At 33.5% G+C, this 26,847-nt stretch overlaps 2 protein-coding genes across 2 annotated transcripts; one reads left to right on the forward strand and one right to left on the reverse strand.

Moving 5' to 3' along the window:
• Nucleotides 1-6,376: 6,376 nt before the first annotated feature.
• Nucleotides 6,377-6,906, forward strand: LOC123219647 (GDSL esterase/lipase 1-like). Its single transcript, XM_044641649.1, has 2 exons — nt 6,377-6,572; nt 6,677-6,906. The coding sequence occupies exons 1-2, from the start codon at nt 6,377-6,379 to the stop codon at nt 6,904-6,906; spliced, it is 426 nt and encodes a 141-aa protein (XP_044497584.1).
• A 10,356-nt stretch (nt 6,907-17,262) lies between these two features.
• Nucleotides 17,263-22,811, reverse strand: LOC123219648 (ABC transporter B family member 19-like). Its single transcript, XM_044641650.1, has 9 exons — nt 21,693-22,811; nt 21,529-21,583; nt 21,243-21,418; nt 20,870-21,034; nt 20,465-20,760; nt 20,049-20,365; nt 19,732-19,955; nt 17,717-19,642; nt 17,263-17,640 (listed from the first exon to the last, which is right to left on the reverse strand). Exons 1-9 carry the CDS (start codon nt 22,809-22,811, stop codon nt 17,293-17,295), a joined length of 4,626 nt encoding a protein of 1,541 aa, XP_044497585.1. The 3' UTR covers nt 17,263-17,292.
• Between the last annotated feature and the right edge of the window lie 4,036 nt (nt 22,812-26,847).

Below are 26,847 nucleotides of genomic sequence, written 5' to 3' on the forward strand. Positions count from 1 at the left end.
ACGGGAGAAAGTTTGTTAGGTTATTACAACAATTCATATTGAAGTAAATGTCAGCTTAAATCCTTTTCTGATTAGAGAATCGAATATATATATATATATATATATATATATATATATATATATATACACACACACACATGAAAAACAATATTAACTATGATTCTTGGCCATCAGGTAAATGTTTATTCAAATCCTTTTTCTGCTTCATTTTACATACATAAGGTCACCTTCAAGTAGTTAGTTAAATGAATTTAACATTGGTGTTCACCGACCAATCATATAGAGAGAGGATAATATTAACGTAAGAGCACATGCAAATGAAATACTATTTTTAGCAAGTTGTATATGCATGATACTTAAAAATCCAATTGCATAATCTTGAGAAAATAAAATGGTGTCTTCCTTGACTATTTTACATGTAGAATCCTTTCTGGCACCCTAAATTATGGCAGGAATCTAGCCTAGCTATCAAACATAAAAACCACGTGATGATTTTGCGGAGATTATTTTTGAAAGATTCAACAGCAGAACAGCACTATAAATATTAGCAAGAAGGAAGGCATGAAAGCAAGAAAATTAACCAAAGTGTTCAGTTGTGTATTGAGTCATGGCAACTCGAAGCAAGTTTGTTCTCTACTTAACAGTTACAATTTATGTAACCCTTTTCAGCCCAATGCAATGCTATGATATTAAGAATCATAAGCTCTTGATTGTCGTTGGGGATTCACTCTTTGATACAGGCAACAATCAATATCTTCCCTGGAATAAAGGGGTAAACACTACGGGGAGCGTTTGGCCCTACGGGATCACCTTCTTTCACAAGCCCACAGGAAGAATCTCTGATGGCCGCCTAGTCCCTGACTTCATTGGTGCGTACGTAAGCCATGCATTTTTGTTTACATGTGTAATAAAGCATTTAAGAAATTTAGAAAAAAAGACGACTTTTCATAAAATCCTTTGGGAAGACATTAATGTAATAAAATGAATCTGGACTTTTGATTATTTGCATCAGCAATTAATGCAACATTGAGACTACCAGTACCATACCTGGAGGAAGGGGGTTAATTTGTTGATGGCGTCAACTTTGCTTCAGCCGGATCTGGTGTTCTTGGCTTTAATAAAAAGGCGGTAATGTCTTCTTCTTTTCGTCTTCATTGCGCATGACTTCAGCATATATATTTAATGATGTACTTTTTCAGATTAACCTTGAAGAGCAACTAGAATATTTCAAGACCTTCGCGAAACAACTACAACAGAAATTGGGTCACGAGGAAGCCGAAAGTCTTCTGCACAGATCGGTGTTCTTGTTTAGCATCGGAGGAAACGATTACGTCATTTATAACATGACAAGAGATCCGTCTCTTTCCGAGCAGGTTGAACATGTAGGACATGTTGGAAATAAAATTAAACAGAGTAATAAAACAGGAATAATGCAGGCAGCAATAAAAAGAAGCAGATGCTTTTATTAATAAAATAGCTGGTACATTCTTGAACTAAAAACGTGAACTGCCTATATATATATAAAAGCTTAAAACAATAAACCAAGACTTTCGGAACACTCCGTCACTAACAAAGGTCCACTACAGCCACTACCAGATTATTAGCAGCAACAACACCCACTATGTAATTGACTGAAACAAACTGTAAACAACTAAGCATAAAATCTGCCCAATCCTTTGAATCACGTCTTAACACTCCCCCTTGATTCAAAGTTGCATACACCAAGCAATCTTCTAAAGTAGTAGAATTTCTCCTGTGATAAGGCCTTCGTAAGTATGTCTGCCAACTGCTCATCGGTGTTACAGTACTTCATGACTATCTCCTCCTTTGCAACGAGGTCACGAATGAAATGGTGACGTAGCTCGATATGCTTTGTTCTGCTGTGAAATGTTGGATTCTTTGTCATGGAGATCGTTGCTTTGTTGTCACAAAATATGTCTGTTGGTCCTTCTTGTTCTTGTTGAAGTTCAGCCAACACTCTCCTTAGCCAAATGGCTTGACAAGCTGCTGAAGTTGCTGCCACATACTCAGCTTCGGAGGTCGACAACGCCACCGTTGCTTGCTTCTTTGAGCTCCAAGTGATCACTCCTGATCCTAGAGTGAAAACATTAGCCGAAATGTTTCGTCGATCATTCAACGAACTTGCCCAATCACTATCCGTGAACCCGCATAATCTGAAATTGAAAGCTTTAAAGTACCAAATTCCATACTCCATAGTTCCAGCAATATAACGCAAGACCCGCTTTGCTGCTCCATAATGAACCTTTGAAGGTTGATGCATAAACCTAGAAATAACACCAACAGGAAATGCAATATCGGGTCGGGTGTGCGTTAAATAAATCAAGCCTCTAACCAAGCTTCTGAATTTCCTAACATCTGCCATTTCTACTCCATCTTCATGCTGCAATTTTTCATTAATATTCATGGGTGTAGCTGCAAGCTTGCAATTAAGCATGCCAAATTTATTGAGGAGGTCCCTGGCATATTTCCTTTGTGAAATAAAAATTCCATCTTCAGCTTGATAGACTTCAAGGCCAAGGAAATAATGCAATAAACCCATATCCGACATCTCAAATTTATTCATCATTTGAGACTTAAACTCATCCACAAGAGAACTAGAGGAACTAGTATAAATGATATCATCAACATAAAGACAAACAATGATGAAATCATTTTTACCTTCCTTTTTCACATACAAGGTGGGCTCATTCTCACTTCTCATGTACTCCTCTTTTTGAAAATATCCATCGATCTTGCTATACCAAGCTCGTGGAGCCTGCTTCAATCCATATAACACCTTTTTCAACTTGTACACCTTTGTTGCATTGCCCTCCTTTATGAAACCTTCAGGCTGTGCTACATAGACCTCTTCTTGTAAATCTCCATTAAGGAATGCCGACTTGACATCAAATTGATAAACAGGCCATTGTAGTTGTGCAGCCAAAGCTAGAACAAGTCTTACCGTTTCAAATCGAGCTACCGGAGAAAAGGTTTCTTCGAAATCAACACCATATTGTTGCGCATATCCTTTCGCCACAAGACGAGCTTTGTGTTTTTGTATACTTCCATCTGCAACAAATTTTGTCTTGAACACCCACTTCAAACCAATTGCATTTTTGCCTTCCGGTAAGTCAACCATCTCCCATGTTTTATTTTTTTTAATAGCGTTCATCTCTTCCACCATTGCTTTCTGCCACTCTTCTTTTTCAGCTGCTTCTTCATAATTTATAGGATCTGAAACAGTAAGAGCAAACTGACAAGATGCATATATATCAGTCAAAGATCTATTCTTCCTTGGTGGTGTCTCATCTGAAGACTCTTCAAGAGTTGTGGATGGAAAATTTCTGTTTGGTGTTGCTAAAGTTGATGAGCTTGCTGATGCCGTAGCGAGTGTATTTGTAGGAATTGGTTCTTGTCTTTTATCTGAAGAGATTTCAACAGACATAGGAATCTCTTGTTGTACTTGTTCTTTACTCCAATCCCAGCTTGCATTTTCATCAAATACTACATCCCTACTAATTGAAATCTTGCCACTAAGAGGGTTATACAATCTATATGCTTTGGATTGAGTACAATAACCAATAAAAATGCATTTTTCAGATTTTTCATCAAGCTTTTGACGAACTTGAGAATTTATCAAAGCATAAGCAACACACCCAAAGACTCGTAAATGACTTACAATTGGTCTCCTTCTACGCCAAGCTTCATATGGAGTTTGATTCATGACAGCCCTTGTTGGTGAGAGATTCAGCACATAGACAGATGTTGCTACAGCTTCTGCCCAAAAGTGGTTTGAAAGTCCTCTTGTTTGTAACATGCTTCTTGCCATCTCCACAATGGTTCGATTTTTTCACTCAACGACACCATTTTGCTCTGGAGTGTATGGAGTTGTTAACTCCCTATGGATGCCATTTTCTTCACAAAACAAATTAAATTCTTTGGACATGAACTCTCCACCTCTATTTGTGCGAAGAACTTTGATGTGGCAGTCACTTTGCTTTTCCACCATAACCTTAAATTTTTGGAACTTTTCAAAAGTTTCTGACTTGCTTTCCAAAAAATAAACCCAACTCATACGACTAAAATCATCAGTAAATAGCAAGAAATAACGACTCCCACCCAAGGACTTAGTTTGCATAGGCCCACATAAATCTGCATGAATTAATTCTAGACATTTTGAAGCTCTCCAAGCTTTTCCAATAGGAAAGGACTTCCTAGTTTGTTTTCCATAAATGCACCCTTCACATAAATTAATTGAGCCAATTTTCGGTAGTCCATGAACCATACCTTTATCACTTAACAATTTCAGGCCCTTAATATTGAGATGCCCATACCTCAAATGCCATAGCTTTGAGTCATCCTTTGCACTTGCAGCGAGAGCAAAATTCTCCATGTTAGAAACATCTAATGGGAACATCTTGTTTGAAGTCATGATGATCTGAACCTTTTGGCCTGATTTCTTATTTTTAATGACACATGTATTGTCATCAAATAAAACAGAATATCCACCTGCTATCAATTGTCCAACACTCAATAAATTGTATCCCAAATCAGGTACAAATTGAACGTTGTTTAACACTTTTACTTTGTCATGGCTAGTGTCAACTCCTACCATGCCTTTTCCTGCAACTTGCATCTCCTTTTTGTTGCCAAGCTGCACTTTTATCCTTTGCGTCTCATCAAGCTCCTGGAACAGAGATTTGGTGCCTGTCATATGGTTCGAACAACTGCTGTCTACAAAACACAAATCACTTGGTTTATAGTTAGTATCAATACAAGCCATAAAAAGATTATTTTCTTCTTCATTTTCTGCTGCAAAATTCATCTTCTGATTTTTGTACCAACAATCAGCTTTTATATGCCCATATCCCTTGCAATGATAACATTGAATGTCACGCTTTGTGTTTCCTTGCTCATTGGACTGTCTTTGCCCTTCATTCCTTCCTCTGCCTCTGCCGTTAAAGCGACCACGACCACGACCACGATATCCGCCTCTTCCTCGACCTCTGCTTGCTGAATAGTCATTGTCTCCATATTTGGTGGTTGTTTCCTTCACTTGAAATGCCTTCTCTTCTTTCTTTTCAAGTGATCTATTGATTCTTGACTCATGAGCTTGAAGAGATCCCATCAATTCATCAACGTAAAGAATTGTCAAATCTTTAGCTTCTTCTATAGTAGCTACCACATGGTCAAATTTTGGAGTCAAGCTTCTCAATACTTTTGCAACGATCGTCTCATCTGAAATTCGCTCACCGTAAGAGCGCATTTGACTGACTATTGCCATTGCTCTTGACAAAAAATCAGCAACTGATTCATCATTCTTCATAACCAAAGTTTCAAATTCACGTCGTAGTGATTGCAATCTCACTACTATGACTTTTGAACCACCTTGGAATTCCTTCTGCAGAATTGACCATGCTTCCTTTGATGTGGTTGCCGCTGCAATCCGTGAGAAAATAGTCTCATGGACTGCTTGCTGGATAATGAACAGTGCTTTGGCATCCCTCTCTTTGATTTCTTTCAGACGTTCCTCCTCTTCTTCATTAGGTTCTAATATATCAATGAACCCATACTCCACCAAGTCCCACAGCCCCTGCGATCTGAGCAATGTCTTTATCTTAATGCTCCACCACTCATACTTCTCACCATTGAAAATCGGTATAAGCGGTTGAGAGGAAGAAAACCCAGCTGCCGCCATTAATCTCTCTATATCACTCTTCAAACTCAAATGCCTAATAGAGCCAAGCCTCACGTATTTTTACTCTTTTGCCCAAAAGACCAAACCTGCTCTGATACCAAATTTGTTGGAAATAAAATTAAACAGAGTAATAAAACAGGAATAATGCAGGCAGCAATAAAAAGAAGCAGATGCTTTTATTAATAAAATAGCTGGTACATTCTTGAACTAAAAACGTGAACTGCCTATATATATATAAAAGCTTAAAACAATAAACCAAGACTTTCGGAACACTCCGTCACTAACAAAGGTCCACTACAGCCACTACCAGATTATTATCAACAACAACACACACTATGTAATTGACTGAAACAAACTGTAAACAACTAAGCATAAAATCTGCCCAATCCTTTGAATCACGTCTTAACAGGACAGGTGCTCAGTAAATTAACAGCTGCACTCGAAGTAAGATGTACCCTAACCCTTTGTTACGTGTAACTTATGTACAAATTAAAAAATAGGTCTGCGTGGGACGTTTACGTGCAACCAGTAATATATATATAGAACCATCCAACAATTTGACGGTGGAGAACAAATTTAACTTCTAACAAATACATATAAATATTGTGATTTATGTAGGAATTTTATGATCTAGGAGCAAGGAAAATCGGCTTCCAAAATGTTGGACCATTGGGTTGCATGCCAGATGTGAGAGAGAGAACCAATGAAATAGAGGTTGATTGTGTTGAGAGATTCATGAGGCATGCAACATTACACAACAGTTTCCTATCCACTGTCCTGGAGCAATTTGCGCATAAACACCCTGATTTCAAATATGCATTGTTCGATTACTATAATGCTCTTCGTAATAGAACTCTTCATCCCACAGAATACGGTAATCAATTATTCATTTTTTAAACAAAACTAAAAATCTCAGTTGATCATCTTTAATTTACTGCCGTGATTACTAAATTTATTGTTGCTTTTGTTGATCCGCAGGTTTCAAGGTAGGGAATGTTGCATGCTGTGGCACCGGAGCTCTGAACGGACATGGTTGCAGTAGTACAGAGGAACCTTTCAATTTATGCGATGATAGGAATGAGTATGTGTTTTTTGATGGAGGCCATACTTCTGATAGAGCCAACTTTCAACTAGCGGAGCTAATGTGGAGAGGACCAAAAGATGTCACAGGACCTCATTACAATGTTGAGATGCTGTTTAATCTTTAAATCAATAAGGAATATTAATTAACGTATGCAGGATAGGTCTAATTAAATAAAGGGGTGATGCTAGTATTTCATTTTCCCAGTAAAATAAAGAGATTCTGAAGCACGTATGCTTGAGATTGTTGTTGATTTCTAGTTTTAATTTAAATCATTTCAATAAAATTTCTGTTCAACATTTCATGTTTTCTCCTTAATGCTATCTTGTCTTATGTGCTTAAACAAATAGCTTCTATGATACCACCACCTTAATTCTATATCAACATATCACAAGTCAACCATTAATTGATTTTTGGTACATATGCAGGGGCCCTGAAAAATGTTCAAAATACTTCGTTGATAACATGTAAACAATTGACAAAGGTGAGAGTTATGTTTGTCCAAGTGGATAGTTCTTTTTCGAAAACTTACAATTGTACGTTCAATGAAAATTTTATGAAACGTTATTTTCTTATATAATTTATTTGGATAGACATGGTTTTATTCTAATCATTGCACTTATGTGCGGGAAAGACAGATATTTCTCACTAACCAAACACAGACAAAGAATAAACAATTAATTTAATATTTTAAGTCAGTATAAACAAAATGTTGTTCTGTTATAAAGTGATAAACATTTTGAGATGAGAATTTTTATCTATAAACCAATTAGATTTTATCTCAGATAACTATATTTCACCCCAAAAATAGCATATTTATCTACTCTAATGACTACTTTTTAGACAAAAAAATTTGTCCTTATTTGTGTAGAAAATTAGTGTTAAAATATTTAATCATTGTTTTTGTGGTGAATTGAGAGTAAAATTTTTCGTTCTTATTGTATGTTAAATTAAGGACAAAATTTTTCATCTTTGATTATGAAATAAATTGGAGATAAAATTTTGCCCTTAATTGTGGAATGAGTTAGAGATAATTTTTTTTTCTTTTGTCTTTGATTGTATGGTAAATCAGAGACAAAAAAGTTCGTCCTTAATTATGTGATGAATTATTGATAAAAATTTTTATTCTTGTTTGTGCGGTGAATTAAAGACAAATTTGTGTTTTTGTTTGTGTGATGAATTTAAGATGAAAGTTTTTGATCTAGATTAAAAATTAACAAATGTATTAATCCAAGAGAACGTTACAGAAAGACTGAAGCTTGTTTTAACTATGGACAAATAGGGCATTTGGTTAGAGATTGTCCGAAGAGATGTGGTACTTTTGATGTTCAAAATGTTTAAGGTCAAAACAAGAAGCAAGTCAAGTACAAGTATTTGTCAGGCCTAGGTAAGATGTTAAGGCTTCCAATGATGTGGTGTTAGGTACATTATCTTTATTTTTTAAGAAAGCTAAAGCTTTAATTGACTTAAGTGCAATTCATTCTTTTGTGTCATGTGTTTTGACTTGTCATTTTGAGAAATCCTTTAAGCCACTAAAATACCATTTGTTAATTGTTACTCCTTTAGGTGTTTGTGTTTGGATTGATTTTGTTTATAAGTCTTGTGAAATTTTCCTTGGGGGTACAAAATTTCATGTAGATCTTTTACCCTTAGAGATGTATGACTTTGATGTCATTCTAGGGATGAATTGGTTAGCAAAGTATCATGCAAATATTAATTATTTTACCAAGGAGGTTATTTTTCATTTTTCAAAAGAGAGAATTTTGCTTTCAAGGGGCACAAAGTTCTTATAACATGTTGATTTCTATAGTTAGAGCTATAAAGATGATAAATAAAGGGTGTGGAGGATTTGTGGCTTGTGTGATGGCTAATAAGAATGAAGAGGTGAGACTTGAGGATATTCCAATAGTTAGAGAATGTCCATGTGTTTTCGTAAGACATACCTAGTTTATCTTTTAATTGAGAGATTGAATTTACAATTGACTTACTACCTGGGACTACTCCAATTTATAAAGCTTCATATAGGATGGCACCCTAGGAGTTAAAAGAGTTGAAGGTTTGATTGCAAGAGTTATTAGAGAAAGGATTCATCTGCCCTAGTGTTTCACCTTGCGGTGCTCTTGCATTGTTTGTGAAGAAAAATGATGGGCCTATGAGATTATGCATTGATTATCGTCAACTGAACTAGGTCACTATAAAAAATAAGTATCCTCTCCTTTAAATCGATGACCTATTTGATCAGTTACAAGGTGCAACAGTGTTTTCAAAGATTGATCTACGATTAGGCTACCATCAATTGAAGATTAAGCTTCATGATATACCAAAGACAGCTTTTCATACTCATTATGGGCACTATGAATTTTTAGTTACGTCTTTCGGGTTAACTAATGTTCCAACAACTTTTATGGAATTGATGAATAAAGTATTTCAAAGTTATCTGGATCAATTTGTTATTGTGCTCATAAATGATATATTGGTTTTCTTTATGAGTAAGGAAGAACATGAAGAACATTTAGGGATTGTTTTGCAGGCCCTACAAGAAAAAAGACTTTATGTAAAACCTAAGAAGTTTGAGTTTTGGATAGACAAGGTAGTGTTTTTTAGTCATATGGTAACTAAAGACGGAATTAGTGTTGACCCTTCTAAGATTGAAGTTATGGTGAATTAGCAATAACCTACTAGTGTTACAGAAGTTAAACGTTTTCTAGAATTAGTTGATTACTATAGGCGATTTATGGAAGGATTCTCTAGTCTTGCATCCCTTTGACTTAGTTATCAAGAAAAGATGTCAAATTTCAATGGATGAGGAACGTGATAAGAGTTTTCAAGAACTAAAAAAGAGATTCGTTTTTGCATTGGTGCTCACTATCCTTTCAAGTGATGGTGGTTTTGTCATTTATAGTGATGCGTCTAGAAAAGGTTTAGGATGTGTGTTAATGCAACATGGTAAGGTGGTGGCCTATACTTCTAGGCAATTAAAGAATTACGAACAAAATTATCTAACTCATGATATGGAGTTGGCAGTTATGATATTCACCTTAAAAATTTAGAGACATTATCTCGATGGGGAAACTTGTGAGATTTACATTGATCATAAAAGCATGTAGTATTTGTTTACCCAAAAAGAATTGAATTTGAAACAAAAGATATGGTTGGAACTTGTGAAGGATTACGATTGTCATATTCATTATCATCTAGGGAAGGCGAATGTGGTCGTTGATGCTCTTAGTAGAAAATCATCATGAGGTATAGCACATTTGATTTCTACTCAAAAGCATATTTTGGATGATTTGAGGAACTATAAAGTTATGATAGTATTATCTAGTCATAGTGGTTTTCTGGCCAATATGCAAGTACAATTGACGTTGATTAAGGTAACTAAATTGACTTTAGAGATAGTTGAAGAAGTAAAGAAAGGTAACAAAATGAAACTCAATTTTATTGATAATGATATTTTGAGGTTTGAAAAATAAATATGTATGTCTAATAATGAAAATTTGGGAAAATAAATTTTAAGTAAAGGTTATGAGTGTCCTTATAACATTCATCTAAGGAGTAGTAAAAGGTATTATGATTTAAAGAATGACTTTTGGTGAGAAACATGAAGAATGATATCATTGGATGGTCTTTGGAAGACCACTTACTGTTGATAGAGTTTGCTTAGAATAAAAATTTTAACTCTAGTATTATATGTTAGACTTGGGTGGTTCTTAGGAAGACCATTTACCATTAATAGGGTTTGCTTACAATAACAGTTTCCATTCTAGTATTAAGATGGCACCTTATAAAGCATTATAGGATCATGAGTGTAGATCACCTATTTGTTGGGATGAAGTTGGAGAAAGGAAGTTGCTAGGACTAAACCTTGATAAAATTACATACGAAAAAATTAAGTTGATTAGAGAAAAGCTTCACATGACCCAAAGTAGACAAAAAAGCAAGAGTTAGAGTTTGAAGTTGGGGATTTTGTTTTTCTAAAGGTATCACCTTGGAAAGGAGTTTTTCTATTTGGAAAGAGAGGGAAGCTAAGCTTAGGTTTATAGGGCCATTTGAAATTTTGGAAATGATTGGTGCAGTTGCATATCATGTGGCCTTGCCACCAAGTCTCCCAAGGCTTCACAATATGTTTCGTATTTTGGTGTTTAAGAAATATTTGTCTGACCCTTCCTATATTTTAGAATACAACCAATCCAAATCTCAGAGGATTTGTTGTATGAAGAGCAAACATTGAAAATCATTGATAGAAAAGGAGTAATTTCTGAAGACTAGAGTTATCCAATTAGTAAAGGTGCATTAAAGAAATCACTCATTAGAAAAGGCCATGTGGGAACAAGAGGTTGAAATAAAGAAGTATTCCCAACTCTTTAAAGTTTAAAGTATGTACTAATATTGTTGTTGTTGTTGTTGTTATTATTATTTTGAATAGGATAAATTTTATTTTTGAGATAGGATTTGAAATTTAAGGAAGATAAGGTAAGTTTGAATTTTGTAAGATATTTTAATTATTTAGAGATAAGGATAAGAGTCAGTTTACTAATATTTCTCATAAATTAGAGATTAAGTGTGACTCGTTTGAAAACTTAAGTAGAAAAAACAAAATTCTTTCAACCAACTCAAACATTCTCAAAGAGCAAAGAGAGATTGTGAGTATTACCTTTTGAAAAAAAAAAAGAATACTATCTCACACTAAGGTAAGTCTCAATATATTCATTATTCGTGTATGTATGTATATATATATGATTCAAGGACTAGGGTTTTTTTTTTTAGTTATACTATTGTAGAGTAGAAGATATTCCAATTTGCATTGTACATTATTTGTTTATAAAATTAAAAATATATAAATATATATATTATTTTTTTATTTTTAATTATAATATTTATGCTACCCTTGAATGTATATGCTTGTTAATAAAAATTTTTTTATGTATTTTATTCTATTTTATTTTATATATTAATTAAATTTCATAAAAAACATGGAATTTTTAGTAATTTGTTTGTGCATTGACTTTGTGAATTTAAATTGTTGTGGCCATTTAAAAATTTTGAATATTTGATTTAAGATGCTACAGGGTATTATTAACCATTTTATGAATTTGTTATGATTTTATAAGTTGTACAAATTTTATTTTTCAAGCTTTCTAAATTATTTTTTAAGTTATTCTTTTAGGACCAGCACATCAAATAAAAAAGTTATTCTAAATTTAGAAAGGTTGAAAAACTAAATTTTAAATCAAATAAAAAAAATTTAGTTTTTCAAGCTTTCTAAATTATTTTTTACTTGAATACTTTTTTCTATAAATAAATTGGCATGTCTAGTTTAATTTTGGAAATTTTCACAATTTTAAAAATTTTATGTTATTTATTAAAATTGTTACAAGATTGTGTATCTAATCTGAAAGATTTTTTGCAGTGTTAGTGATTTGTGAAAAAAATTCATTTTGATAATTTTTAAAATTATTTTCAGGTTGATGCTTTTTTATTTGAACCATGAATATGTTAAGTTTAATTTTGAACATTTTCATAACTTTTTGAGTTATATTGAATTTTACAAAATTACTAGAAGTTGGAGGTATCAAACCTGAAAATTGTTGATTGTGTTCATAAGTCATGGAAGGAATTAAATTTTGAGAATTTTCATATATTTTTTAAGCTGAATATTTTTTGGTGAACTATTTATGTCTCCTTTGCCCCTACTAAGTTTCGTAATATTTCAATTTGTATAAAATTTTATAAAATTTATGGAACAAAAGTTGTATAGTGTATACATGTGTTAGTTAGGTCTAGAGTTATTCATTTGGGTACTCTTAAAGTTCGTGAAATTAGTTTTGGAATTGAGGCTTTTCAATAGAAATTAAGAATATTTCTAAGAGCTCCTTGAGACAAATTAAATTTATTGATTATGGCTAGGATCCAAATAGGTGCTTGTGTGGTAGCTCGAATGTGTAAAAGTTTGTGTTGACTTTTGCTCTCAATAGAGGAAAGTTGAAACTATTTATTTTGTATGCATATAAACATTTGAGTTTTGATCCTATATGTTTGGAAATGATAGTAAAATATGAAAAATTTGGTTTTCATAAGTTATAAAATATTTTTACACACATTTTCTATTAAAGTCAAACATTTATACAAATATTTTCGTAACTTACATAAATATTTTGTTTTATTTATATATAAATGTTTTCATAAGTTATATAAATATTTTATTTTGTTATATATAAATGTTTTCGTAAGTTATATAAATATGTCATTTTGTTTATATGTAAATGTTTTCTTAAGTAATATAAATATTTCATTTTGTTTATACATAATTGTTTTTGTAAGCTATATAGATATTTTGTTTCGCTTATATATATAGATGTTTTTGTAAGTTATATAGATATTTCATTTTGCTTTTATACATACATACATACATATATATATACATACATATATATATATATATATATATATATATATATATATATATATATATATATATATATATATATATAATGTTCTTGTAAGTTATAAAATATATATATAAATGTTTTTATTTCACCATAATTTTACTTAATCAGATATTGATTTATAAATTTAATGTTGTTGTGACCAAAATAGAATTATATTTTATACACTTTCAAAAAGAAAAGAAAAAGTTATTTTTTATTTAAGATCTGAAATTTTGTATATATGTAAGTTTTGACTTATTCATAATCTTTGAATATCTGCTCTGAATTGAAATTATAAGTTTGGTCTAACTAGATTATCTATTCTATTGTGCATACTTTTGAATTTTGATCAGATCATCGAGATTATAGATGACATATGATTTTGAAATTCTAGACAGATCGCTAGGATTTCAAGTGACATATAATTTTGAAATTTTGATCAAGTCATTGGAATTACAGGTGATATATAACTCTGAAATTCTGATCAAGTCATTGGGACTACAGGTGGCATGATTTTGAAATTTTGGCTAGGTTATTAGGAGTACAGGTGACACTACGTGACATGATTCTTAAAATATTTTAACAGACTTAAGATTGATATATGGAAAGTTCAAATACATTTTAGTATTTGGACATGGTTTCATATGCTTAATTATCTTATTTTGTTTCATTTTCTGTGTTAGTATTTAAATGAAATGTTTTTGTATGCATATATCATGTTTTAGAATTTGCTTATCGAGATAACAACTCACCTCATTGTCATTAACTTTTTACAAATTAGAGCTTAAACATAGAGTGTAAGTGACTATTCAGCAATTGGGGAATAAATAATAAAAATGGTCAACTAAAGAGACTAAATAGAAGAAAAATTAGTATCCATTTGATTATATGTTTTCTACTGAAGACAATTATTTTGTCATAATGTTTTGAAGTTTGAAAAAAAAAAACTGTGTATTCAAGACTTTATTTGTTTCATAAATTTCTATTGTACGTTTATGTTAGTTTTGAGGTGTTATAATTATAGTATCAAAGTCACTCTGTATGTCTTATTGAAAGATGGCGAGACAAACCTCAATAAGGATACTAATTCTTATAAAAAGGGGTGATTGTGACACCTCTAGGCAAATCTCACATTAACAAAGCATAAGAGAAATGTTGGGTCTATCTATACATCTCACATCAATTAGAAATGGAAAGATTTGATTAGTTAAATAGACTGTGAGCTCCTTAAGCTATCAAAATGTGTTTTGGATTGTAAAGCTCAAAAGCAAAATGATGATAGATTGTATATCCAAAATAGACAATATCTTAATAATAAGTCAAACTATTGAACTAGAGATATTATAAATATGCTATGGGAAAATAGTCAAGTATGCCACAAGAAAAGGCTAGTGAATAGTCGTGTTGAAGGTTTGCAAGGAAAAGAAAATGAAATTTCATGCACATGCATGTTCATAACATACATGATACGATTGTATGACAAAAGTACCTACTTATTTGTTAATTTTTGCTTGATTCTTCTAATGTGGATAAAGTTGTGCCTTGAAACCACAAAAAATCTACACCCTTGCAAACTAGAGAGAGAAGCCAAATTTTGAATAGTTCATATAGATGTAAAAACAAAATTACCTTTAAGGTGACATGATTGTGAACGTGAGAAAAGAGAGTGGTTCATGACATAAGGATGAACACTCACTTAAAGACATGAACATTTGTATATGATGACTAGGATAGGAAAGATCGTGAAGAAGGTAATGAATGTTCATGTTGAGTAAGAATGAACACTCTTTCACTAATGATGAATAATTATATGTGTGAAAGAAATTGAATGAACATTCACAGAAGATTAAATATCATTCATAGAGTTATCCATTAGAATTTAAGCAATGATAAAAGTATGTTGAAGTACTAGATGTGCCATAAAGGATAAGATAAGGCATGTTGAAGTACTAGATGTCCATAAAGGATAAGATAAGGCATGTTGAAGTACTAGATGTGCCATAAAGAATAAGATAAGGCATAAGTGTCATGAGCATGTACATGTTAGGTGAAAGCTAGACTAAGCTTGAGATGAAGTTTAAATGGGCTAGAGATTATGATTTTAGAAAACATATAGCTGATTTGATAATTTTGAAAAATGAATTAATAAACTAATTTTTCATGTTTTTCATGCATTAGAGTGATAAGATTTGAAACTCAAAGATTTCGTAGAACACATGTGGTACACAAAGGTCCCCTAAAACATGTGTGGGACACAAAAATCCTATTAAACACATTTAGAACACAAAGATCCCTTGAAATATGTGTAGGACATAGAGATCTCGTAAATAAAGAGATTTAGAGTCACCTATGAAAATGTGTTTTTCTCACTATGATTTTTATGAGATATGTTTTCTATAAGATTGTTGGAAGGTACACTTGTGACATAGCCTATGTATTTATAGAGAGGTGTTATACCCATTGAGAAGATGTGATGTTCACTGTATGCACCCACAGGGTGTTCACCCAAAAAATGCCATTATGAAAAAGTTTATATATTGCACTCAAAAAGAGGTGTTTGGACAATTTCATAACATACTTTGAATTGCAATAGCCTGAGAGATAGAGTCATATGGCAAATGTCAAATCCTTGCCTTAACCTAGTCAAATCAGTATAAAAATTTTGATGATTTTATGAGATTGGTTTTGAAAAAGTTTTCACCAATTGAGTATATGAATTTGCATTTCATGTTATCATAGTTCGAGTCTAGAGATGCACTCCAGATGATGAGAGAGAAAATAAATAGGAATGTGAGATTAGAGATGTGGAAAGGAATAAGTGACAAGAATATTGATTAGAGACTCCTACTTACTGAATGATTTATCATTTAGTCCATTCCCTTTTATATTTTGCAAGTGATAAATGATTATGATAGCTACGTAACCGTGAGTCAACAGGCTATGATACATGAGAGGAACATACTATATATGATAGTGGATTTATAATTTATGTAAGAGGATGTTTATGATTTTATTAATGCATTGTTGTTTATACACACACTTAAGCATTATGGTTTATTATGACATCTTTTGACGTATTTTTGTTGTTTATAATGTAATGTAAGAGTATTTTGGAATTATGTATATTAAGAAATGTTTGAATTCATAAATTTTCGTTATCAAGTTAAAATAGTCTAGTGATAGTAGCACTTCTCTGTGTAGGGCAAGACTTCTTGAGAAAGATGTTGCAAAAGCAGCTTCCAAATGCAAGTGCGTCTATATATACCCTATGGCTTTTATGTGTATGTTCAATATTTGGATCTTGTGGTAGTTTATAGAGGAATGTCGTTGTTAGAAATTTTTTAATTTTTTGCTTCCATTGTGTGTATGATATCTTGAGTACGTGGTATTTCCCAACAAAATATTTGTCAATCTTAGACAAATTCCTCTTTTGGCAGAAATATGGTTACAATCTTGACCTATGGAGACCTTTTTTTCTCTTGTCAAAATTCAAATAGAAGTTGTCGTGATATCACCCGATCGTTCATTAATTAGTGTCTATTCACTTGTCTCGACATTTTAAACTTATTCAAAATAGGCCTCGAGTACAGATTTTACAAGCTAGGAGTTACCATATAACGCAAAATATTCTTAAAACAATTTAATGTATCTCTATCCATTGTGGGTATTCTTAAAGACGATGGCATCATGATTAATTTGCAAAACTTGAGATTGATATAAAGAAAAGGAAAAATTCAATTTCTCTCACTTTCTCTCTATGATTTGTAATTCAGAGATATGATAGAAATTTTATTCGTGTGTTGTGAGAGATTTCATTTTATATATGTTCTGCTTTATCCATCCACATCGAAATTAAGATTCCTTAATAATGGAATAGTTTTCAATTTTAATCAGGCCACTCAATTGGATAAGATATTAGGATAATCAAAATCTCAATTTTATCCTTCCAATACTATTTTAAGATAATTAATAAAATTGATCCAATTTACAAGGAATATCAGCAAATTAATCAAAATAGAAAGTTTAGTTAAAATTGTTTTCGTTACCAAGTTCACAAGTTTTCGCATTTACGATAGACTAGTTAGTCATGAAAATGCAGTGGCTTCAATTTCAGCTCGGATCAAGCTAGCATAGACACCATTGAGGTGAGTGGCCAATAGGGCGTCATGGCTGCCGTACTCCACCACGGCGCCATCTTTTACGACTGCGATCTTGTCAGCTTCTCTGATGGTCGAGAGGCGGTGAGCCACCACAATGGTTGTGGCCCTCTTGGACACTTTCCTTAATGCATCTTGAACATGCTTCTCTGACTCCAAGTCTAATGCACTACTTGCTTCATCTAGTAGAAGAACCCTTGATTTTTTTAGTATAGCCCTTGCTATTGCAATCCTTTGTTTTTGGCCACCAGATAACTGCACTCCACTCTCGCCAACCTGTATAATAACAAACAAAACTCAGATTGATGGCATACTTATACTTGAACAGCAACTAACTGAGAATCAGACAAACCTGTGTTTCATAGCCTTGAGGAAGGCTACTGATGAACTTGTGTATGTAAGCTTCTTCGGCAGCCTCTTCAATTTCAGCCCATGAAGCATTTGGGTTCCCAAGTGCAATATTTTCTCTTATAGTCCCTGCAAATAGTGCAGGCTCTTGACCAACCAAAGCTGTTTGCCTCCTCAACCATTTAACATTCATCTCCCTCAAATCCACCCCTCCAATCATCACCTTCCCTTGATTTGGATCATAAAACCGTTGAATTAGCCATATGACAGTTGATTTTCCTGAACCACTTCCTCCAACTAATGCCACCATGCTTCCACCCTTGACCTTTAAACAAAATTCTTTTAGCACCAACACATCAGGCCTAGATGGGTATGCAAAAGTTACCATTTTGAACTCAACCTCCCATGGCTTTGACCTTTCAACTTTCTTACCTCTTTCCCTATCACTGCTGATCAATGGAGTCCGTTTAATGATGTCAAGAACAGAAGGAATAGCTGTAGCTGCCATTGAAGTATCTGGTGCTAGACCAGCTAATTGTCCAACAGAAAATGAACTTAGCACAAGAATGAGAAAGATTTTATAAACATCCCCAAAGTTTGCTTCGTTTTTCTTCATGAGGTAAGCTCCAAACCAAAGTGTCATTGTGTATGCACCATACATAACACCTTGAGAGAAACCAAGTGTTAGGCCTAAAATTTGTGACCTCTTTACTGATTTTTTCCTTGGTTCTGATAAAGCTCTATCAAAGGAGTTAACTAGCTGTTCTTGAGCAGAAAATGTTGTTACTGTTCTTATATTTGAAACTGCGCCAGAAGCAATGCTGCTAGCTTTGGCGTAGGCATTGTTATCTAGTTTTGGTCCAATGTTTATGATCAAGCTCAAGTAGCTTGCACCAAGAGTAAAAGGAGTGAGAGCAGCAGCCAAAAGTGTGAGTCTCCAGTCAAGGAAAAATGACACTCCAAGGCCAACAGCTGCTGAGCTTATGCCCATTAACAAGACTGAGAATCGATCACCAAGGACTGACCTGAAACTGAGGCAATCAACTGAGAGCCTTGAAGCAAGAACTCCACTGGAATTCTCTTCAAAATCAAACCAACCAGGTTCCTGTTTCAGTATTGATTGAAACAAAAGGTCTCTGACTCTCAACGTGAGCCTTGTTCCAGCCCAGCCACAGAGACCTTGCTGGAGTGTCATGAAAGTTATGCAGCCAAAACCCAGCCCCAGCAGTGCTAAAGAGAGGTAACCAACCTCTCTTTTCATCTTCAATGTGCTATCATTGAAGTAAACCTCTAGAGCTTGGCCTAGAATCAAAGGGAAAATGGAGAGAATAGCACCTGCAAGCATGCCAAAGACAAATCCTAATAAAAGCACGGTAACCTCAGGTCTTTGGAGATTCCATATCTCTGAAAGTTTGAATTTTCCAGGCCTTGGTTTTTGTTCTGCTTCCTCTTCTAGTTGGTTCTCTTCTTGGATAGATTTGAAGTACTTTGATCTTGAAATCTCATTTGCATACTTTGAGCTTGATACATCATTAACTGACTTCTCATACAAGGAAAACTCCATGCCCTTGGCAGAATTTTGTTTTGATAAAGGTTTTGCCACTGCTTGAGCGGCAAGCTTGACAAGATCATAATAGGCCCCAGTCTTTTCCATTAGTTGACCATGATCACCAATCTCAACCACAGAGCCATGATCAAGAACAACGATAGTGTTGGCATTTTTAACTGTTGCCAACCTATGAGCAATGACAATAGTTGTCTTTCCAGCAGAGATCTTGTCGATGGCTTTTTGGACAATGGACTCAGACTCTGCATCTAAGGCACTAGTTGGCTCATCTAAGAGAAGGATTCTAGGGTCTTTGATCATGGCACGAGCCAGCGCAATGCATTGTTTTTGGCCCCCCGATAGCTGAGTTCCTCTGTCTCCAACCTGTTTGCCATTTGTAATTTATAAAAGAGTTATTATGCAACTGTATGTAATTTTCATTTATGTTTATAAGAATGCCAGAGTTGTTGGACCTGTGTTTCATAGCCTTGTGGGAGCTCAGAAATGAATTTGTGGGCATTGGCAGCTTTGCAAGCAGCAACTGCTTCTTTTGTGGTGGCATTCTCCTTACCCATCTTAACATTTTCCAATATGCTGGTGGCAAAGAGAACTGGTTCCTGGCCAACCATGCCAATCTGCCTTCTTAGCCAATTGACTTGCAGTGACCTTAAATCATGGCCATCCAAAGTGATCACACCTGCCAAATTGTTAGAAACCTTAACCACATTAGAACAGTAAATGATGCAGTTCAAGTTTGAACCATTTTTACTCAAGATGATGTGAAGCTTACCCTCAGTAGGATCATAAAACCTTTCTATGAGAGCAAAAATAGTGGACTTGCCACCCCCACTAGCCCCAACAAGCGCAAGAGTCTTCAAAGAAGGTATAACTAGGTTGAGAGACTGAAGAATTACAGCATCCGAGCGAGATGGATATACAAAAGTAACCCTATTGAACTCAATCCTTTCGTGGACACTTGATATTGTCCTGCCAAAAGGGTTGTAAGGATCTATATCCGGAACTCTGTCTATGATTCCAAACACACGACTAGCTGCTACAGTGCCTTGTGCAAATTGAGCAAAATATGACAGCGACAATGCCAAACCCCTGGAAATTAATGTGACAATGTTTCATATCTTATCTTGAAACAAAAACTCGCAGCTGCTTATATGAAAGATTGAAATGTTAGAACAAAAAGTTGTTTACCTTCCCCCTATGTTGACACCAAAGAAACAAGCAATGGCTTCACCTCCAGTGATCTCTTTCCTAGCAACTAAGAGAGATCCATACCAGAAAGCCAATGCCCATGTTGCATAAGTAACCAAATAGATAACTCCCATTCCTGCACCCTTAGCAAATCCTATCTTTATTCCAAATAGTAAAGATTTTGATAATAAATCAGAATATCTTGAACCCCAATGATCCTCTGCGACAAAAGAAAATACTGTTCTGATTAGGCTAATTGCTTGCTCTGCCATGCAACCAGCTTTTTGATATGTAGCCTTCAATTTTGTCATCCAAAAATAGAACAAACCAAGTTATGAAACTTATAGCAACTAATAACATGATGTAATGGACTTCGAAAATATGTTAGTCTATGGTACTTTTTACCTCTTCCTTTGAAGATAGACCAACATATACAGCCTTATAAGCAAGGCCACAGAACATCATTAATGGGGTGACTGCAAAAACTGCAAGCGATATTTTCCATGAGCGTAGGAACCCAACTGTATAACCGCAGACGAAGGTGAAGATATGGTGAATGAAATGTGCCATCTGCATAAGATAATATATTACATAGCTCATCAATGCCTTTTGAACTCATTGGGGACACAAACTTATCTTCAAATAGTAGGGTCAAATGGAATCAGGATTCAAATGATAAGATACTGCTTCATAAAGAAGTTCAATTGTGGCAAGAAGTGCCACAGCACAATTGAGAATATTTGTAAGCAAAAACAGAGAAGAATTAAAGGGGTTTTACCTTTTCTCCCATTACTTCTTGGATTTGCGCAACATCACTTGAAATTCCATGCATAATCTCGCTAGTGCTGACTTCAGTGTCAAAAAAACCGATATCTTGTCGCAGAACTGCTCTTAGATACAAGGTTCTTATTCGTTGAGTTGATCGTTCCCCCACCAACCGCCAGCAGGTGATCTCTGCCATTTCAGTGATCAGAACAATCATCTATTGCACTTCAAACGTGTGTATAAAAAGAACAGAATTGTGTGAAATTATAGTTGATTCGGTAACTAATCTTTTCCCTTACCCAAGTAAGCTCCCACTACCACTATTGCTGCTAATCCAGTCATTTGTAAACATATCTGAAGATCAAACAGAAAGAGTAAAAACATCAGAAATTATTTTCAGTTATTATCACTTCCATAATATACATTATCATCCTCAGCAGCAAGAAAATCTCGATATTCATACCTTATCTATATCCTGCATCATCTGCTGAGGTGATTCTTTAGCAATTTTATTCACAAAATCTCCAAAAAGGAAAGAGTACCAAGGAAGAGATCCTCCATTAATTAGAGCCCCCAGGCAACCCAGTATCACAAGAACCATATCCAGTTTTGTTGAATACTTAAACAAGCTAAACAAGCTAACTGGCTTTGCTACTTCTCGATCATCCTCCTCTCCATCTTCATCATCATCGTCAACTGAAAACACCTCAACGTTATTGTAGCGACCATTACCATTTCCATAATGATGACTAGTTGATTGCCAAGCTGTGTGACCATGATTCCTGTGCTCCAAGTTATCTTCAAAATTGTCCATTTTGTGCCTCATTTGATGGTGCCCACCATGTGAAATACCGTGATGATCAACATGACCAAGACTATATCCATCGTCTTCCATGAGAGAACGATAATGGCAGCGCGGATCACTATGTTTATGTTGATGATGATCAGTGTTTGACAAGTGAGCCTGCCTCTCCACATCATCCATTGTGTCATAATCAATCACACTAAGTTCATCTTCATTAGCCAGTGGACTAACAGGTCTACTACAACTTCCTTCCTTAATAATTTCCAATCTAGATTTTCCCTGACGAGACTTACCATTACCACCCAAATTGCGTTCCTTGCTAAGCGAGTTATCCTTAGCTACAAAGCTTTGAAGCTCAAGCCTCCCAGATTTCACTGCACTATAACTAGAAGGATCATAATATGGATTTGCAAAGCTCCTAAATCCACCAGAAGTGCGTGAAAGATAAAAGTCTTCAGCTGATCGTCTAATATTCACTGGGGTGGTAGTTGCTGTCCAAGGGCTTAGAGCAGCACCCAAGTTTCTGCTATCGTTCCAACCAGATGGCGCAAATTGCCATGAAATCTCCCCTTGCCAGGACATGTCATCGTCCCTGGCGAAAGGTGTGGCTGGAGTAGGAGGGTGGATTATACGTGGAGCTTGATTGGTGGATGACGTGTGGTGAGAACTGAATGGTGAAGTAGAACGTGACACATAGCGTGAGCTGACAGGTGTATTGTGGCGTTGGCGGCGATAGGTGTAAGAGGAGAAATCAATTTCGAAGGAAGAGTCAGCCATGAATGTGAGAATTTCTTAAGCAAGAAAGTGAAGCACAAGGAAAGATGGTAACATAGAGATGATAGAGAAACGAACAACAAGAGTGGTAAACTTATATGGAGTTGCACACTAAGAGGTTGGTTTAAGTCAATGGAAAATTTATACTTTCTGTTCTGTAGTATAATCATAATTCTCATATAAAGACTAAATTGATTAATGGTCAGAAAAGAGTTATTTCATAATCATATTTCAAATTATGATAAAAAATCGCTTTTGTTGATGATCATCTCGTTCCTTAGTGACTGTGACTTTTGCAAATGTCTTTTTCCTATAGAATTCTGACTCTTCCCATTCTTACAAATGACAAATGGTCTTTGTCTCTTTATTACTCTTTATGTATATGTCCCCATAGAATCTAATAACATGAGTTCTCCATCTGTCATCAATAAGCTTGCTCAAAAGGGTCTGTTGCAATTTATTTTTCTTAAAGATGGTCCCTTTGACCAGGCACAGTATTTTTATATCTTGGTGAACTTAAAAGAGGTTCTTGGTGTTTAAATAAAACAGCTGGAGAGGGATATTAGTGCTATTATGTTTAATAAAAAACTGAAGAAAAGTTATCATTGGTCCATTGAAGAAGTTCTCATCTTGTGGCCTTCACATATTTTAGTGTCTTCTAGCCGTCCTACCATACAAGAGACTTCAATGTAGAAAAGATTCGATGAGATAAAGACTACAAAAATGAACATTACTTGCATGCTGGTTTGATGATAACGACAATGAGAGAAAAAAAAAAAATGTAGTAGTCATTATCTTCTGTAAACTTTAACACTTATCGTGATTGTTTTGCGTAAATATGAGCTCGAGAACGAAGAACCGAAAGTTTTAAAAAGGAAAAAGAAATAACTGAAAATTCCTCTACTTCTCTTCTAGTTATTTTGATTTGTGAAAATACAAGATATTTATCATCTTTGTCGTTCATCTAATCTTACAAAATAAACATTATCTGAAAGTAATATTGTTGAATATGCATTAAAAAGAAACATATGATCAAGAAAAATAATAAAATATAAATTTTCATCTCTCTCTTTTTACCTGTTTTTTAGTCTATACTAGTAAAATATAAAATAGAAATACAATGATGATATTGTCATAGACTTTTTATATTAGTTAAGCAAGGGACATTTTATATATTAACAAAAAAAGCGTTTTCTACCATTCAGAAAACATAACTCATGTAATAAATTATAATTAACTATATGTTTTAAGAAATGAGTGTAAAGGTCATTTTAAATTTCAAAAAAAGAATTACAAAGAAAATTTTTTATTATTAACTCTCAAAGGAGAGCTACAAAAATTAAATGGCTAACATTAACTCTCAAAAAAGAGTCACAAAAGTAACATAATAACTATCATTAACTATTAAAAGAGAGTTACTAAAAATAAATAATTGGTCAATATTAACTCTCAAAAAAGAGTTACAAAAGTAACATAATAGTCATCATTAACTTTTAAAAGAGAGTTATAAAAATCAATACAATGGTCAACATTAACTCTCAGAAGAGAATTACAAAAATTGACATAATATCTAATAATTAAGTCATTTTTAGTCTTAAAAGGAATTACAAACACCTAATGCAAAAATAATGTCTAATAAGTAAGTCACTTTAACATTCTTCCACTTGGCGTACTTGAACAAACTGATAGTTAAAAGTTATTATAACCATCAATCAAATTTTAGTAATAATGATGAAATGGTCCTTCAATGGTCCATTCAAAATTCTAAAAACAAAAAAAAATTCTTTCATGCATAAAATAATATTTCTTTTATTTAAATTTTGTTTTTATAAAAATTCTTAACCCAAACATCTAAATAAAAAGCAAAATTAAAATCAAATCTTAAATAAACTAACAAGTTTCATATGATTCACATGATTTTTATGTTGTTTAGTCAACTATCCTTTAGTCATAGGATCTGCAATCATTAGTTTTGTATTAATATGTTGGATATAGATTCATGTTTCTTAATATATTCTCTAACAACAAGATATTTTATATTAATATATTTGTTGCGACTTCCTCTTTCGTCATTTTTTAAAGAAAAAACTGCTATCAAGTTGTCACAATAAATTTTTAAGAGTTTGTCTATTGAATTGACAACTTTTAATTCAGAAACAAAATTTTCTCAACCATAATGCCTCTAATGTAGCTTAGTAGCATGCAATGAATTCTACTTCCATAGTAGATGAAGCTATTATTGTTTGTTTGACACTTTCCTAAGATATAGGTCTTTTAGCGAAAAGAAAAATATAACCTAAAGTGGACTTTCTTGTGTCTATACATCCACCAAAATCTAAATTTGTATACCTACCTAATTCCAAATTGTCAGAATATCTATAACTGAGTATGTTTTCCTTAGTCCCTTTCAAATATCTCATAACCTTTTTAGCAGCTTTCTAATGTTTCAATCCTAGATTACTTTGATATCTGTTAAACATTCCTACTGCAAATGCAATATCATGTCTTATACAAACTTGTGCATACATCAAGCTTCCTACTACATATGCATAAGGTACATCTTTCATTTTCTCCTTTTTCAAATCACTTTGTGGACATTGAGTATGACTAAATTTGTCCCCTTTAACAATGAGTGTTAAAGTAGAAGAATAACTTTATATCTTGAATCTTTCTAAAAAATTATTAATGTAAACCTTTTGAGATAAACCTTAAGGTATACAACAACATATGACTAAAAAAAGGATTTTACTCCCATGAACCTTAAGGTATACACATTGATCAACAATATTTTTAATAAACAAAAAAAGGATATAGTATGATGAAATTTTATATACCATTGGTGGGATGTTTGTTTTAGCCCATATGTTGATTTTCTTAACTTGCAAACCAAATGACCCTTTAAATTGAAACCTTTGGGTTGTATCATATATACCTTTTCTTCAAGATTTTTATGCAAAAATATTGTTTTCACATCCATTTGATGTAACTCTAAGTCAAAAGAAGTCATTAAAATCATGATAATTCTAAATGAATCCTTCTTTGAAACTAGAGAGAAGGTTTCATGGTAGTCAATATCTTCCTTTTGAGTGAAACCTTTGACTACTAGTTTAGCCTTAAATTGTTCCACATTACCTAAGGAATCTCTTTTGATTTTATAAAACCATTTACAACCAATGGCTGTTTCTCCTTTTGGTAATTCAACGAGATCCCAAACTTTATTTTTAGCCATTGATTTCATCTCTTCTTTCATGGCATTAAGCCAAAGTTTGGAATTGCTACAATTCATTGCTTATGAAAATGATTTAGAATCATCTTTAGGTCCAACACAAATTTAGAGTCTTATAGGTATGCAACATAATAATTAGAAATTGTTTACTTTCTTTCTCTGGAAGATCTTTTTGCTCCTATTATTTCTTGCATTTCTTGTTCATTGTGAACTTGTTCTTGATGTTCATGGAATATTTGTTCTTGAATTGGTTGTTCTAATATGGGACTCTTAGTTTGGTCTTTTATTTCTTCAAATTGTATTTTTCGAGGAAATTCACTCCCATTATGCCCAAAATCCTCAAGAATTTTTGCATTTCTAGAGTCAACAATTATAAGAGAATGATTGGGTTAATAAAATTTGTGTCATTTGGAGTTTACTACATAACCAATAAAATATCTACTAATTGTTCTTGGATCTAGTTTCTTTAAGTTTGGGTTATACAACTTGACTTCAACTGGGTATCCCCAAACACATATAATTCAAACTAGGCTTTAAATCTTTCCACAATTTAGGAAGTGTTTTAGAAATACCTTTTGATGGAACTTTATTTAGGATATATACAACAACTTTTAAAGTTTCACTCCAAAGGGACATTGGAAGATTAGTGTAACTAACCATGCTTCTCACCATGTCCATAAGCATGCAATTCCTTCTTTCTACTACACCATTCTTTTGTGGTGTACCAGACATAGTACACTGACCAATTATGTCTTCTTCCTCAAGGAATTTAACAAATGGACCTAACATTTGTCCATTTTTTATGTACCTTCC

Source organism: Mangifera indica, chromosome 6, assembly GCF_011075055.1.
Source record: "Mangifera indica cultivar Alphonso chromosome 6, CATAS_Mindica_2.1, whole genome shotgun sequence".
Lineage (NCBI taxonomy): Eukaryota > Viridiplantae > Streptophyta > Magnoliopsida > Sapindales > Anacardiaceae > Mangifera > Mangifera indica.